Here is a 17224-nt window from a genome sequence, read left to right as displayed (position 1 = left end):
AGTTTGTAATGTTATAATACGGATCGTGATTAGATAGTCATGTGGGTGAAAAAGTAAATAGTTTCTGAAGTTATAAAATAAATAAATGTTATTATTTAATGTGGATTATTTTGTGATGCTGGTTATTGCTTTATTCCACTGTGATAATCTTTTCTGGATTCACTTGGGCCTAAATCAGGCATGTAATCTGGCCCCTTGAAAACATGGCCCTATAAAATAATAAAATGTGGAACCAGAAGTTGAATACTTAAATTTGCAGATTGCACCAAACTGGGGGCTAGCAAGGATGTGGAGGCTGTAATTAATACAGAGGAGGTCAGTGCCAAAATGAATATATTAATAAACACGGAAATGCTGAGAATATTGAGTTAAGGATCAGCATAACCTTGTTACATGTCAGAGAAGGCTTTGGGGGCCAAATAATGCACCAATGCACTGGAAAATGTCAGCACTTTCTGTTTTTATTTCAACTTCAATACTGAATAGATGATTAGAAGGTGGTACATTTTGTTAGGAAGAATAAATAGGCCAAATATACCTTGCAAAATAAATATCTAATTGGGATGTAAAAAAGATGGATTCAAACACACAAATCACTTAAAGTAGCAAAGTACATTAATTAGGCTTTAGCAAAGCAATCAAAGCATTGGGATTTATTTCCTGGAAGGACAGAATTGAAAATCGGAGAAGTTATATTAACTTTATATAGAACCCTTTCGAGATCACAAGGTGTACAATGATTAGAGATAGTAGGAACTGCAGATGCTGGAGAATCCGAGACAACAAGGTGCAGGGCTGGACGAACACAGCAGACCGTGATTAGTTCTGGACACTATATAATAAAAGGGAATATCAAAGCAGTGGAGAATGTGAAAAATTATTTACTAGGATGATACCAGAGTTTAGAAGTTACACCCATCAAGAAAACAAGAAGGCTAAAGGTCACCCAGCGGAGGCCCCTTTTAAACTCTGAATTTGCTTCATAGGGTAGGTGCTGAATATAGACAAACCTAGGTTCTGAAAAAATGCCCTCTGAAATGGCCACAAAAGGGATTTAAGCTCAAACATGGTTGAGTTTGTTTTTTTTTTCTCAACTTAGTTAAAGAGTTGAAGCTACTGCTGTTTTCATTGGTTGGAGATTCTCGAATTAGAGGCCATAGTCAGAGAATTAGGGCTAGACTATTCAGAAGAGATGTTAGGAAGAACGTCTACACTCAAAGGGTGGTAGGTGTTTCAAAGTCTCTTCCACAAATGGCAGTCGATGCAGGATCGGTTGTTAATTTTAAATTTGGGATGGACAAATGTTTAAGTAAAGTTGTTAAGGGATATGAGCCAAAGATAGGACGATGGAGTTAAGCCACAATCAGCCATGTTGTCATTGAATGGTGGTAAAGGCTCGAGGGGCCGAATAGCCTACTCCTGTTCCTACATTTCATATTATTCCTTGCAAACGTGAACAATTTATAGTGCTCCAAACAACATCGTGGATTTGTACAATCATAGCGACAGTCAGAAGAAATCTATCAACAACTAATCGGAAAATAACTGATGACGCCTTTAAATAGTGGCATTGGAACTGTGTGTGGGGTATGGAGGGGTTGGCTCCTGCTTCTGAATTTAATATGCATGATTGAGGGCGAGCATCAGACCGAGAGGCGAGTTCCTAATTAGTATCAAACTCGTGTTATTTGGTGACTAACGCCACGATCTGCCCGCATTCACGCTTTCGCTCGGATGGCACACCCTCCAACATTTCCCAACCTCTAAGGTCATGATTGTGTCAAGAAGGCACCTTACATCCAAATTCGGCGCAGCCAGCCTTTCACACATGTTGGCGCTGCACCCATTCTCAACTTAATACTGCCGCCTTTCCCAAAACTATCGGATTTGTAACATTGTTTCTGTCTCTACAGATTCTGCCAGACCTGCTGAGTTTCCCAGCCCTTCCTGTTTGATTTCTGCCCACCCTTTCCCGCTGGCTGTATGAAAGCTATTTTATCCCAGAACATAAAAGGAAGTCAAAAAAAGTTTGAGATAGCAAGAACTGCAGATGCTGGAGTCAAGAGATAACAGAGTGTAGAGCTGGAGGAACACAGCAGGCCAGGCAGCATCAGAGGAGCAGGAAAGTTGACGTTGCGGATCGGGACCCATTTTCTGAAGAAGGGTCCCGACCCGACCCGAAACGTCAGCTTTCCTGCTCCTCGGATGCTGCCTGGCCTGCTGTGTTCCTCCAGCTCCACACTTTGTCATCTCCAAAAAAAGTGTGAATTGTTTACATGCTAACAGATTAAAGTTAGCCAGTGGTATTTTGGTGCTATATTACGGCACTTCGGCGATGATGTATTTGTGACGGGAGGGGGGGTACAGAAAGGAAACAATTCCCTTTCAACCATAAACACGTTTAAGTTTTATGGGAAAGGATATGTAAAGTGCATGCAAAACAATGCCTTTGTTACATTCTTGCATAAGAGTATGTGGACAGACAGGGAGAACAGAGGTGCTGTGCTGCGAGCGGGCTTGAATTATGCACTGCCCGTGGTCGGTGAAACAATAAAATAAAAGGCTTTGCAAAGGCGCTGGGGCTGCTGTCGGTATAAAACACGGTGCTCTGCCGCTGCGTCCTTGCAGACGGTCGAGCTGCTGCGAGCGAGGAGCAGCTCTCTGTGAGGTGGGCGGGCAGCAGTGGGAGAGCGCGGCGCTGATTGCTGGAGAGTTCGGTGATTGACAGCGGGCAGAGGCGGGCCAGCCAGTGAGGAGGGCGCCAGTGGCGGGCACGCTTCAGTTGCCTGTGATCTCTCTGCCATCAATAATTTACACAAGGACTAGGCGCAGCGCTATGTATTCATTTGTGCGTCTTCTTGTCAGGGCCCCTTCTTACACTTCAGGGGTCATTTAATTCCAGCTATAAACGAAGAAAGCGAGAGGGAGAGGCAAGCACAAAGCCAGAAGAAGGTGAGCTTGCAGAAAATAATAAAGCAACATTTGAAAGAAAGAAAAAGCGCACACATACACACAAAGAAGGGGATAAATCAGAGAAACTCTCAAGGAGAAGCGACGAAAAGCTGGATTCGATCAGGAGATAAGGAGCAAGCAGCACCTTGTGGAAGTCGGCGGTCGCTCGTCATGTTGGAGTTGCTGTTCGGTTTGGTTTGGTTTGCGGGACTCGTGTGCGGCCAGAATGAGACAGAGCCCATCGTCCTGGAGGGCAAGTGCCTGGTGGTTTGTGACTCGAATCCCACCTCGGATCCTACAGGGACTGCACTCGGGATTTCCGTGCGATCCGGCAGCGCCAAGGTGGCTTTCTCGGTGATCAGGAGCACCAACCACGAGCCCTCCGAGATGAGCAACAGGACCATGATCATATACTTTGACAATGTAAGTGGGCGATGGACGGACGCTGCTTTTTTGAAGGACCGCTGTTATTTTGATTGACGGAAGGGATAGCGTGCTTAACCATGTCTCAAATGCGACATGCTGTATCCCCCAAGGTCAGTTCTTAGGTACTGTAGCTGCTTGACCATGTCCAGGCTCAGAACTCGGCTCCGTGGTGCAATATAGCAAGCAGAATGGGGAATGAGAAGTCAGAGTTGGAGGAAAGTTGCGGTACATATTTTCAGATTGCATGGGAGGGACAGCGGGATGGGAAAATACGAACGAAATGATGCGTCCGGGGAAAAAAAAAACAAAGCCGCAAAGAAGATGAAGCGGGTTAAGGGACAGGGGCTGGTCTCTCCAAGGGACACACATATAACCAGAGGACCACTGAAGGGGAAACGGGAATGCAGCGCACTTAAATGTGAGAAAATAGAAATTACAACAAAATGTCTTTACAAATAGAAAGAAGTTAATCATGTAGATGGAATTTAACTAAATCGATGTCTGAGACAACTGAAGACGCTGATTCTTATGGTTCTCACAACTTCGTAATCTTGTGAGCTCTGTCCCATTCTCCCTTCATTCGCGCTACTCTTAAACATTCCGTTTTGTTTTAGGTAGTTGACTAAACCGCCCGGGTTTGCTGACACAGTTTCTGTCTGATTTCAGATACTAGTGAATGTGGGTTCTAATTTTGACTCGGAGAGGAGCACCTTCATAGCGCCACGGAAAGGAATTTACAGTTTTAACTTTCACGTCGTAAAAGTGTATAACCGGCAAACGATCCAGGTTAGTAGATTTTCCCACACTTTATCGAATACGTTCACTTCTCTGCCGCTTTCAGTCTTTTGCTCTCAAGAATGTGGGAGTTGCATGAAAACTATTCAGCCATTCCTTCCTCGTGTCATCATTAAATCCTTTAGGAGCCCAAACGCTTTCTGTTACCGAAACTGCAAGCAAAATGATTAACGGAAGCTTATATGATCTCCAGAGAAAGACCTGGAGAAGCGCGGATTGAGGAATGTAGACATTTTTTTCGCATTCAGTGTCTGTTTGTCCACTTAATGAAATGCTGATTTCACACTACTTGGAAATAGACCTTAAAAGATTTGGAAATGAAAGGTTTATTAAAGGTTGGATATTGTTGTAAACAATACAAACGACGAGCGTCCGATAACGACTTATGACCAGCTCAGAGGGAGGGCCGAGTGATGGCTAAATCATTAATTAAATGGGGCAGTTTTTTATTCTTAGGATGGAGGAAACAAATATCAAACAACATACCTGACGGTTCTGACTCTGGATAATAATAATGGAAGGGATCTCAGGAGGGGGTTGGGTGAAGGGTTCCGTTATCATCCACAACTCCTGAGGGCAGGACTCCGCCTCCTGTTCACCCTCACTCTTTCATACTTTTAAGCACTGCCCAACCTTCCTCCCCGCCCCCACCCCGCTTGAGTTACTGGTGGAAAAAAAGAGTGAAAGTGTCACAGCAAGACTAGCAAATTTTGCTTCCAAAATTTAAAAGCGTCCAAATTGTACTTTGTGTGTAAATATTGGAATTAGGTGGGAAAGTATTCGAGGTTTCTGTTATTTGGTCCCATCATTCACTCCAGGATAACGGCGGCCCAATATCGGCCTTTTAACAGTTCTTTACATGTGGTACCCACTCACAACGTCACAGAGAGGACAGGAGGCTAAAACAGTAAAATTGGGGGAAGCATGGGGTGAAAACCAAGTTCTGTTTTAATTCAAAGAAAATGTAGAAATGGATTATTTTTGTATGTAAAACATTCGAGTTATTTTACCAACAAGAAAAATCGAATTTCTTTTTCAATCAATGACATGATGTGTAGTTGAGGCCTGTTTTCAGGTAAGTAATTATCGACCACCCGTGGTCGCTATTGGATGGATACGTGCATTATATCTGGCATATTATAGACTGAAAAAATACAGTTGCTATTTTGAGAAATGCATTTATTCGCTCAGTTTTGAGGTATGTTTGCTTACCATTGTTTGCAGTATTGTTAATGCATTGTAACTTAACCACATATACCATTATCAATAATATGCTGTATTTAATATTGGAGTAAAATAAAACTGACCATACACAACACAGTCGGTGACAAATCACCACACATACTTAACGTTCGGTTTCTATGAAAGAAATAGTGTGAAACACGGGAGAATGTTCCTGGTGCATTGAACAATTCTCTTATTTGTGTTTAAGAGAGCATTTCATTAAAACGCTATACTAGGCATTTTATTCATAAAACAAATTTTAAGGATTTATTTTAAGGAATGATAAAGAAAGCCTGTCAGTGGTGGAGGAGTAGAATAGAGACAGAACATTATGGCAGGATACGGGAGGCGCAGCTACAATTCCAAGAGGTTAATATTGAGCTATTGGCTTCTCAGAGCTGAGGAAAGGTAACAGCTGAACAGTAAAGTTGTGATGCCCTTTCGGATAAACACGGACTTGCTTGTCAGGAACTTACGTAGGCGAACCATCTAACATTAATTTATTAATGATATATTTTATGATGAATTTTCAGATAACCTTTGCAATAGCGTCGCGTTTAAAGATCATCTCACTAATGCTATAAACGGTGTGAATGTTGCTGACAGAAAATGACGGTATTACTTTAAATATTATCATTTCTCTGCAGGTGAGCCTGATGCTGAATGGATGGCCGTTGATTTCAGCCTTTGCAGGAGATCAGGATGTGACAAGAGAGGCTGCTAGCAACGGAGTGTTGACCCAGATGGAAAAGGGAGACCGAGCCTATCTTAAATTAGAACGAGGAAACCTAATGGGAGGGTGGAAATACTCAACTTTTTCCGGATTCCTGGTGTTTCCGCTTTAAGTGAAAACAACGTTGTTTTTCCTGAACCCTATACTGTCACAGGAGGGTTAATAACTTTTTATTTCCCCAACAGCGCAAATGCGTCCCAGAGCTAGACAGAAAAATTAAAGGGACAGTATCCCATTTGGTAGTCTGTATTTATAAGCAACTAAGTCAATGCATTTCAACTCATTCAGAATATATCACATATTTCATATACGAACTAGATCGACGGTCACTTTTTTTAAAATTAGTATGTGAAACAGTTACCACTACAAAATACATTGGATGTTTTTCGTTTTAGAAATGGAAGGTTTTATTTTAGAAAGTACAATCCTGTAACTTAATTTTCACAGCATTAGCTTTACAGCCTGGATAGGCTGCCAAATCGAGAATACTGTCTAATACGTTTGTCAGGAACAGCTCTGTTAGGTCTGGTTGCCAAAACGATACTATCTCTTCAAAAGTGTATGAAAGCAGAACAAATGCTTACCTGTGCCTGTATATGTCTGCTATGCGGAATTTTAGAGACGGTTGCAGCCCCAAACGCAGCATATATTCTATTTCTTTATTCGCCCTTGTATTTCTACACCCTATAGATACAGTGTTATCAATTCCGTTACAGAAGGTTAACAGTCTATATAACCAAGCATAAACCTTATAACGGAATTCTGGTGATTTTGATCTAGCCAAACAAGGGCGGTTAGTTGTGTTTCAGTATTTCGGTGTATCCTGGGTTTATTCTGTGGAGGCTGCTATGCGTTCTGATGCATATCTGTCGTTTTTGTTCCAGTATAATGTGGCCATATTGAACGGCAGAAATATTATGAAAAGTTTATCACTGTAATATATGTGTGAATATTTATAAAATTGAATTTTGCTTTATTTCAATAAATTTTAAATGTAACTTTTATTTTTGTTAACCAGAAATCATGGTTGGTATGCATATTTTATTCTGACGAGATAGCTGAGAGTTCACACTGAAACAAACCACAACGGGAGATAGCAAGAACTGCAGATGCTAGAGTCAGAGACAATACAATGTGGAGCTGGAGGAACACGGTAGGCTAGGCAGCAGAGGAGTAGGAAAGTTCTGAAGGGTCCCGACCCGAAATGTCGACTTTCCTACTCCTCTGATGCTGCCTAAGCCACAAAGGGAAATAGATTCCGCCAGATTGTTCTAAAATATCAGGACAATGTTTAGTCACTGACAAAATCCCTTTAGGAAATCGGTTTGATAGAAGAAAACATACATTTGCAGAGCGAAATTAGTCCTATATAAGCTGTGGAGATATTTTGTGCCAAGGTCACACCTATTTGTGTGCTCCAGTATTCAGTAATTTGGACATTTCTTGTGTAAACGCTATAATTCAACTCACTGTTACTGCTGATGTAGAAGGTGAAGACTGGCGCATGACTGTTTGGTATGCCTAGTAATCACCGTCACAATCCGGCTCGGCGTGGTGACTGGAGTTGTTTTTGAAACAAGTGTCCTGTTCTGGTGAATAGGAACAGGTACTGAATTACATTTAAATTTCCTATTTTGATAGGATCTCGTGGACTGTGCGCTTGTGGGTTTAAATTGCCTTTAATTTGGTTTAAATCCACGACTCTTGCATAAACGTGCGTTGGCATTGTTTTAAGGAGCCCGCAATTGTCTTCACTCATTTGTGCTACATTGACACACGATAGTCTTCATATTGAATTAACAAGCTTTTAAAAAGCACAGCGGCCGTTTTGCAGAAGTATGTGAATTAACTTCAATTTGCAGAATATTAGCAAATCTCGATATTCTATCCTCCGAAGATTATTTAATTTCAGTTTGATTTAGTTCAAAGGAACCGTTATTTAAACGCGAATTCGGACTCAGCAATAATTTGGATGTTTATTTTCCGTCGCCATCAGGTCTGGTTGTATTTGTACAGCTGACCTGAAGCCACACCTATTCTAAATTGTTACCATGCAAAAAAAATCCAGAAGTAGAAGCTGACATTACACATTCATTAACTACCCAAGGCTTGTTTTTATTAAGATATCTTTTGATGTGAAATCTCAGTCATGCCAGTGTTTAAAAAAAATCAGAGACAGGACTGGGAGCACCAGGCCTGACTGCGGTTAATCTGAGTAACTCCCAATTCACTGCTGCAGTGAACAGCTTAATTAGCTCCTGTGGGGAAAATTAACACTTACATAATCAAAGATGCAGTATTTGCAGCTGTATTAGTAAGAAAAACCTGATCTCCGCATAATCACCCCTTGGAAGCATTGTTAATTTATTTGAGATGAACAGGATTCTGCTTTGATGAATAGCATAATTCCGTTTTGATTTTACTCCTTTTTTCCCCTATTTGGCTGTGATCCACTGGATTTAGGAGGCGTCTCTATTTCTCGATAGTGCAGACCAGGGTCTTAAGCAAACTGTAGTGCGTTGCTTTAGATTCGTGCTGCACCGTTGTACCGACTTAACAGGGTTTTTCCTCAGACGTATAAGCGCCGGGGGTGGGGGGAGGCGGAAATCATATGTAAGATGCACTCAATCATTTACCAAGCCGGTGGCCCGCAATCCGCGCACCTATAGGACAGCTGCGATTGGAGACGTCTCAAATTTCAATCCAAACTTTAGCCAGCCAGCCCGCCCCTGAGTTCGCTCGAGCGTTGCCTTTTCCCTGCCCGTTAGAGCAATTTCATCGTTAAAGTTTATTTTTTCTCTTTTAACCGCTCGCAGGTAAATGCAGTTTCATCCCCACACCCTGTCTGGAAGTTAGGTCTCTGGTGACAGACGTTAATAGAAACTTTACATTGAGTTCATCATCCGGTTTTTACAGCAGGGAACCCAGAGAAACGGTGCGCTGTGACTTCCAGTGAACAGACCGTTATGTAGAGTTTGAGTTTGAATGTTTACGGAAGGCAACCTTTTTAAATGAAATCTTTAAATAAAATTGTCATTTAGCTATTTTCAGCAGGACTAAATCATAATTCATCATTCGGACATCCTGTTTCATGAAAACGGTGTAACGAGGCCATCTGTTCGTTAAATTCAGTTCTTTTGGAGGAGCTAATATCCCAGGCTAACTTATTTAGCTGTTCACGTTAACCGCAAAGTTAAACATTGTTATCGTTTAAATCACAAGTTGCAGCCTACGGTTTGTCTTTAAACTGAGATTTATCAACTTATCCTCGAGAGCCCACTCAATAAATAATCGAAAAACCGCATCTATCAGAAATTTGTGACGAACTTTATCTTGTATCGAGGGAACAAATGACTTGCAATTACAATGTTACAATGCAAATCAGTAACTTCAACCACGGTATATAACTTGGAAAAATGAGATTTTTTTAAATGTAATGCCTGAATCTGAGTTTAGAACTTTAGATAACGTTGTAAAATTCTAGAGGACTGAGGGAGTCAATGTGACTGGTTTAATTGACTCACGTTGTTTCAACTAGTTTAATTATTTCGAATGGGGAATGGTCAGAATGCCACTGACACGCCTTCAACAAATCCAACAGAATAATAAGCACGGTGACACTACCAATATTAAAAGTTCAAAAACAATTCTGCATTATTAAATAAAGTCATCGAGAGTTTAGCACTACGTTTTTGGACAAGTTCTATCTTAATGTTCATCTTTACCAATTAAAGCTTTTAAAACAGTTACTTTAACTTAACATAACTCTCCTGCCTGTAATGGTCTCCAGATTTGGACATTTGAACTAACTCAGGATTTTTTTTCGAAAAAAGTTTGGTTTCCTTGTATAAAGACTATTGCTGGTAAACAGTGCCCTTTTGGAGACATGTTAGGACATTTTTGTGGTGAATCTGCGGCAGATACACTTTGCAAAATGACAATTTTCAGCCTGAGTTCACAGCTTCGCGCAATGTCAAAAGGGCTTTGTGTCCTGTGTTGTTGCGTGTTCCGTGAATGCGCAAATACACGGATTAAATAACCAACATACACTTATCCACATTGTTGCAAACATTTGCTAGTTGTAAGCATATTCTTAGCTCCGTCTAACGCTCCCATCATGAGAATGTGATGCTGTGTAGAAAGCTTGAGGAAAAAAAAAGTGGACTATGGATCTCAGGTGGAGCACGTGTGACAACTGGGTTTCAGAAGTAGTGATCAAACCTTTTAGAAGTGGTTAGTGGCTGTAATCAAACGCTTTGTTCATGAAATGAAATGCAAGTCAACACGTCTCCGAAATGCAGCTGTTGGTAATTGAGGAAAAAAACGGTAGGGTTGGTCATCAATTACCCAATTCACAAAGCCCACATTTGATACAGAACTTAATTTACGGGTAGGATGGTTTATGATGTAGTTATTTTGCTGCCTCTAGTTTATAATAATTCTGGTGATGCCTAGAGGTCAGAGAAAATATCGAGCCTTGTAATCGCAGTGTGAAACATTTTGATAAAAATGTCACAATATTATTTCACTTTTCACTTCAAATCCCGAAATACACCTCGCTTTAAGTAATAGGTTGGAGTAACCCACTACCCATGACCAGCAAATGGCTTTATTCACAGGGGCAGAGAGTACAAGATCAAGGAGGATACGATGAATTTGACGCCAGTTAGGTTTCCTCTGGAGTCTTGCTTTCTGTTGTAGATGTACTTTAGAAAAGATGTGAACGGATTGGAAAGAATGTAGAAAGGATTCAGGAGAACGTTCCTAGTCCCTAATCCTACGAAGTCGATCAGAGCAGTTGGGATTAGTTCTTTAAGAGAACAGAGGCGGTTTTGTAACTGTGTTCAGAATCAAGAAGATTTCGACAGAGTAGACATAGGCGAACTTTTTCTACTGTGTCGAAAAAAAATCAACAACCAAAGGGTGCAAATTTGGAATAATCTGAAAAGGTACATGAGAAATATCTCCACATAGCGAGTGGTTAGTTCTGGCATGTACTACCCGAGAGTGTAGTGGGATATTCAGTTGAAACATTCAAATGGGAATTAAACTTCTCTGAACAGTAAGAATGTGATGATTACAAAAGGAAAAGCATGATATTAATTAAATTGCTCGTTGGGAGAACCAGTGCAGACTTGCAATTGTCATGCGATCGAGAGACCGGATGGTCTTTTTCTTCCTCCGAACAATTTAGTCTGTGAAATGAGGCACCAGAGCGCACAGGGGAAAAATATACAAGAGGCTGTTAACACCTCCTCTTTCTCTCCCCCCACCCCCAAAGACTTAGTGAGCGTCTGAAAAAGCCAACATTCAAGATTTGAAACATAGGTCTGACAGCATCTGCTGAGAGAGACACAGAGTTAACATTTCGAATCTGGAATTACTTCTTCAGAAGCATTCACAGTTTATTTCGGATTTCCAGCAACCGCAATATTTTGCCAACGTTCAAGATTTGATTGGTTTGGTCTCTCCCCTTGGATTTCCTTAGCACCGCTTGACATTTTGTCCCCAAGAAGGCCATACTGATATCAACAAGTTAATGTTCAATCCAACAGAAAGCTCAAGGTAATCCACAAAAATGAAGTTTCAACAAACGTAAAACAAAACTTCCAAACTATTTTGCAATCTTATCCTTTGCAAGTTTAAATCAACTCTTTACAAGAGAAACTGCGGACGATTTAGTCGCGGGGAGGGTAGACCCCCTATGCTGTGGTTGCCCAATGAATCTTAAGTATTTCTGTGCAGTTTGCAGCGAGATACCTGAAGGGAAAAGGGTCGCCGTCGTCATTATAGTCCTGCTAACGCCCAGCATACTCAGGGTTAATGCAAAATACCAGGCTCATTGGAGTAGAAAACTGGCATTCTGACGCTGTTCATTCTGGTTCAGTTTTAAATTTAACAAGGAGCTTTCTTAAAAACAAAACACAATAATTTGATCACCCGCCCAAACAAAAGGCTATTGCATTCTAATTCCGAGTATAAACGGCTGATCTGTGTAGCACGACAGTGAATTGAAATAGTGCCAGGGATTGACATCCAATCCATGGCGACTGCAGCGTCCGTGGCAACCGGCGGGGACACCAAGTTCGGCGAAGTTTCCATTTGCAGGCCCTGGGTCAGAAAGTACTGGGCTTTGATTTAGGCTGAACGATTCCCAGGCGGCGAGAGGCAAGCGATCAGCAGTCACAACAACAAGAAGAAGCCCGGAGCAGGAGCGAGAACCTTGTGCTTGCTGCAAGGTCACGAATTTAGTTGTAGCCCAGGAGTGGTGAGTAAGTTTGCAACTGTCAGAGTTTACTGGGCTGCGTGATAGCTATCTTGTCCCTAGCTTTTTGTACATGTTGATATCACAGAGCCCATGCCGAGGAGTCTGTTTTGGAGTCAAATCGGCCTCAAATTAGGTTTTAAAAAAAGACTAACTCCACCTCCCAAAACGGCTGGATCTTGGATCTTGGAACCTGCCCAGACACTTTAATTCCATCACGTTTGTGCTTGGATACGGCGCCTCGTTTTCTTTTTGTTATTCGTTTGGTCAAGGTTTACAGCAACTCTCGGGTCATGTAGGCTGTAAAATACGTGCTTGGAGTTTGTGTATTCCTTTCTTGCCGTGACTATAATAAAATCTACAGGACTGAAACCGCGAGAGTGTCGACACTTTATAAAGCTAAAACAAGAAAATAAATTCATCCTTGACATTAAGATAGTTTATTTGTCAGCGATGTTTTGCAAGTCTCATGGCACACAAGTTTAAATTGGGCAGGAAGGATATTTTAACACTGACGGTAAAACAGGGTTTAAAGTAGTTCTAAAAGGCGAGTATTCACAAGAAGTAGGAGGGGTATAAGATGTGAATAATTCCTGATGCTGTTGGAGAATAGGGCGTTGCTGGTCATTCATTGGGGACAAGTTTGACCGTCCCGCTTCCAGTAGAATGTCTGGACATCCTCATTTATTCTCAACAACTCCTTTTTGTAAAACATTGAATTGTAATAAGGCGACTCAGTAGCACACTGGGCAATTTTGATGATCTGTCATAGAATTTACAAAGGAAATGGTTGTGGAATTTTTTGCGTCATTTTCAATAGTTGTAGTTAATTCTCTCTCTTCTTTCAAAAGTGGGAGACATAACTATGTATCCTTTATTACTTAAACTCACAACTGAACTTGGGGATCTCAACTGGCAATGGGTCGAATCTTCCTGTCTCCGGATGGGCGGAGACCGAATATACAACTGAACATCCACCGGGACCCTCTGGGAAGTCCTGAGGTGCGCAACTATGTGCGAAGCGCCTGGCAAGTTAAAAGTTTCTGACTGCAGCACTGAGCTGGATAGAAAAAATGCTAGACCAAAAACTGGTCTAGCACCTTGATAGCACCATAACTGACCTACCAGCCCGTCACCAACACTTAATCCTCACACTGCCCCCGCCCCCAATACGTAGACACTCTTAACCTCTTCATATCTGACTGTCAGGAGACTGGGTCCAAATACCACTTGAACTGGATCTGACAGCCCTCCCTCACCCAACCCTGGATGCTGTGTTGTGCATTTCTTAGACAGCCAGGATCAGAAGAGATCTGGGGTGGGGAATGGGCAGTAGCATTAGTCTGGAGTATCTTCCCGCCTTGTGGCAATCGAACCATTATTGGAACTGCTGAGGAGATTCAGGCCATTAATAATGGGAGAGAAGTTCTTTGTCCTCATCCAATAGGCCAATGTGCAGGGATTTCTCAGAATTGTCTGGATGAGTTCAAGATGAACAGCTTTGACAAAATGATATTTTTGTTCATTAATGGGTGAAAACATAGAAGGTAGTCACATATCCCATTGTCTTTGCACCAGTTCTCTGCAAGAGCTTCCTGAATCCATTTTTTTTTGAAAGTTAGGGTTGAATCTGCCTCTACTATCACCTGTAGCAGTAGATTCTTGATCCTTTTCACTAGTTGCATCTTAAATTGTTGTTCTTTGGTTCTGGATGTTTCCACCAATGGAAACAGTTTCTGCATATCTATTCTGCCCTGACCCTTCAAGATTTTGAATATCTCAATCAGATCGCCTCACAATTCATCAAGGAGAATAACCCCAACGTCTCCAATCAATCTACTAAGCTGAAGTTCCTCACATTTGCAACCATGGACAAATCCAAACTGGCCAAATTACCACAACATCAATCTGCTCATGATTATTTGTAACTTGATGGAAGGGAGTCACCAATAGTGTTTTCAATCAATTTGATTGTCCTTGACCAGAAGGCTGCACTTGACCAAGTGTGGCATCAAGGAGCCCTAACAAAACTAGAGTCATTGGGAATTAGAGGGAAATTCTCCTCTGATGTCATAGCTAGCTTAAAGGAAAATGGTTGTAGTTGTTGGAAGTCAGTCATGTCAGTTCAGGACATCTCTGCAGGAGTTCCTCAGGGCAGTGCCCTAGGCCCAATCATCTTCAGCTGCTTCAACAATGACCTTACCTCCATCATAAAGTCAGAAGTATGGGATGTTCACAGTTGTTTAGACAATGTTCAGCATGATTTTTGATTCCCAGGTACTTCAAATGTAGTAAAACCTGGACAATATCCAGGCTTGTGCTGACAAATGGTAAGGAACACCTGCACCACACAAATGCCAGGAAATGACCATCTCTAACAAGAAAAAAAGTTAACCATTAACCCTCAACATTCAATGATAGCACAGTTGCCAAATCCACCACTATCAATATCCTCAGTGTTACTATTGACCAGAAACTGAACTGGACGAGCCATCTAACTACTGTGGCTTCAACGCTAGGATTCCTATCATGAGTAGCTCACCTTCTGACTCTGCAAAGCCTGTCCACCAACGACAAGGCACGAGTCAGGCATATGATGGAATGCTCTCCATTTATCTGGATGAGTGTATTTCCAACAACACCTAAGTCACTTCACGCCATGCAGGACAAAGCAGCCTGCTTGATTGGCACCTCATCCACAAATATTCACTCCCTTTACCACTACCATGCAATAACAGCTATATGTGCCATATACCAGATACACTGCAGAAATTTACCAATGCTACTTAGTATCTTTCCAATTGATGACCACTACCACCTAGAAGGGAACCTCATCAACTGCAAATTCCCTTCCAAGCCACTCATCATCCTTGACTTGGAAATATATCACCAATCCTTTGGTGTCACTGAATAAAAATCCTGGAACTCCCTTCCTTGTACAACAATGGTTCAAATGGACAGCTCACCACCACTTTCATGAAAGCAATTTTGGATGGGCAGTAAGTGCTTGCACAGCCAGTAAAGTCCACATCCCATGCATGAAAAAACTTCCTTTCTCGTTTCTATACTCTAATTCTAATTCCTTCACAGCATTTCTATAGTACAGTTCCCAGAACTGGATGCAATATGCCAGTTGAAGCCAAGCCATTGTTTTATACAACTTCATGATAACTTCCTTGCTTTTGTACTTTATTCCCTTATATGAAGGTAAACTCAAACAGATAAAGAACGTTTGTGACTGTAACAAAAAAAAACTTAATAGAATGCCTTGCAGACTACAAAAAGCACAGGACTGAGGTGAAAAAGGAAATTAGGAATGCAAAGAGAGGATTTGAAAAAGTATTGGCAGGTCCAATCAAGGAAACACATAGAGATAGTAGGAATTGCTGGTGCTGGAGTCTGAGACAACAAGGTGTAGAGCTGGATGAACACAGCAAGTCAGGCAGCATTAGAGGAGCAGGAAAGCTCCTCTGATGCTGCCTGGCCTGCTGTGTTCATCCAGCTCTACACCTTGTTATCTAAGGAGAACACATAGGTGTTTTCTTAGTACATTAACAACTAGAGAATTACTAAGGAAAGGATAAGGCCAGTCTGAGATGTACAAAGCAACTTCTGTATGGATGCAAAATATGTGGGCAGGGTTAATAATGAATACCTTCTGTTTTCACAAAGGGGAGGGATGGTGCAGACATTCTAGTTATAGAAGATTGTGAAATATTAGTTACTTCCTCTCGCATTTTGCTTGTTGTATCGGTGGGACTGACAATTTTGCTCTGGTGATTTACTCCCCTTCAAGATGGTTTATATCCAGGCTGTTAAAGGAAATTGAGAAGGAATTTGACAAGGTCTCACTTGCTGGACAGGTCAGAAAAGTAAGTGGCTATGGGATACAGGGGAATGTCATGAAGTGGATCCAAAATTACTCTGTGAGAGGAACCAAAAGGCAATGGTCAATGAAGGTTTTTGTAAATGGAAACTTAATTTCCAGTGGTGTTCCATAGCACAGTGTTTAAAAATAGAAGAACATTAATTTAACATGATTTGCCCTTAGAAATTGGACTTTGTTGCAATGTGCTTCTTGGTGTGTATGAACAGGAGGATAGACTAGATCTGTGAAATGTATCCCAGCATATAGCATTAGTGCATGGTAGGAAGGGAAACAAAACAAATTGAAAGATATGCAGCAATTTAACAAAATGGTCAATCGTATTGATGAGAAAGAAGGGCAAGAGAAGATTAACACATTCATTGGGTGGAACCTAACCAGCCCCTGAATGACATAGGCATTGGTGAGTTGGTTGGAAAAATGGAGTGAGATCAGTAGAAATGACATTCTCAACAACGAGGGGAAAAAAAATCTGATTCTCCAACCAAGCTTTGAACAGCGAGGTGAGAATCTCCCTAGTGAGCCGTGGAAGTACTATTTGCATCCACCTGCGTGAATCTTACCTCATTGATGTGCTGTTTCCCATTCTCCCATCTGTTACGTAGAAATTAAAAAGTGACGATTCCCAACATGAAAGTCAAAGCAAATGCCTGGTGACTCCAGTTCGCCCTTTGGAAGCCTGAAAGGAGCAATATCTCGGAGTGTGCTCCATGGGAAACAACTGCCCACATCCTTATTCTTGGACATTGTGTTGAACACATACCAGGCTTAATAATTCAATGCTGCACCTTGAAGTTCATCGGCACCTTTCATTGTAATGCTGCTACCAGGACACTTTGAGCACAGGGACTCACCTTGTGGATTGGACCAAGGAGCACCTTGGGGCTCCTCACACGCTTTCTCAGCAGTCAGTCACTTTACATCTACTTGGATGCTCACAGCA

At 41.6% G+C, this 17224-nt stretch overlaps 1 protein-coding gene and 1 long non-coding RNA gene across 2 annotated transcripts; one reads left to right on the top strand and one right to left on the bottom strand.

The window, feature by feature from the left end:
• Window positions 1-2831: 2831 nt before the first annotated feature.
• cbln1 (cerebellin 1 precursor) lies at window positions 2832-7044 on the top strand. Its single transcript, XM_020514865.2, has 3 exons — window positions 2832-3375; window positions 4045-4164; window positions 6045-7044. Exons 1-3 carry the CDS (start codon window positions 3124-3126, stop codon window positions 6240-6242), a joined length of 570 nt encoding a protein of 189 aa, XP_020370454.1. The 5' UTR covers window positions 2832-3123; the 3' UTR covers window positions 6243-7044.
• Window positions 3470-7715, bottom strand: LOC125484999. The gene is made up of 3 exons (XR_007263782.1): window positions 7601-7715; window positions 6715-6814; window positions 3470-4325 (listed from the first exon to the last, which is right to left on the bottom strand). It is a non-coding gene; the product is annotated as an uncharacterized LOC125484999 (long non-coding RNA).
• Between the last annotated feature and the right edge of the window lie 9509 nt (window positions 7716-17224).

This window comes from Rhincodon typus, chromosome 15 (assembly GCF_021869965.1).
Source record: "Rhincodon typus isolate 14 chromosome 15, sRhiTyp1.1, whole genome shotgun sequence".
In the NCBI taxonomy this organism is placed as follows: domain Eukaryota; kingdom Metazoa; phylum Chordata; class Chondrichthyes; order Orectolobiformes; family Rhincodontidae; genus Rhincodon; species Rhincodon typus.
The sequence above is the reverse complement of the archived record's forward strand: the minus strand, read 5'-3'. Positions and strand labels throughout refer to the sequence as shown.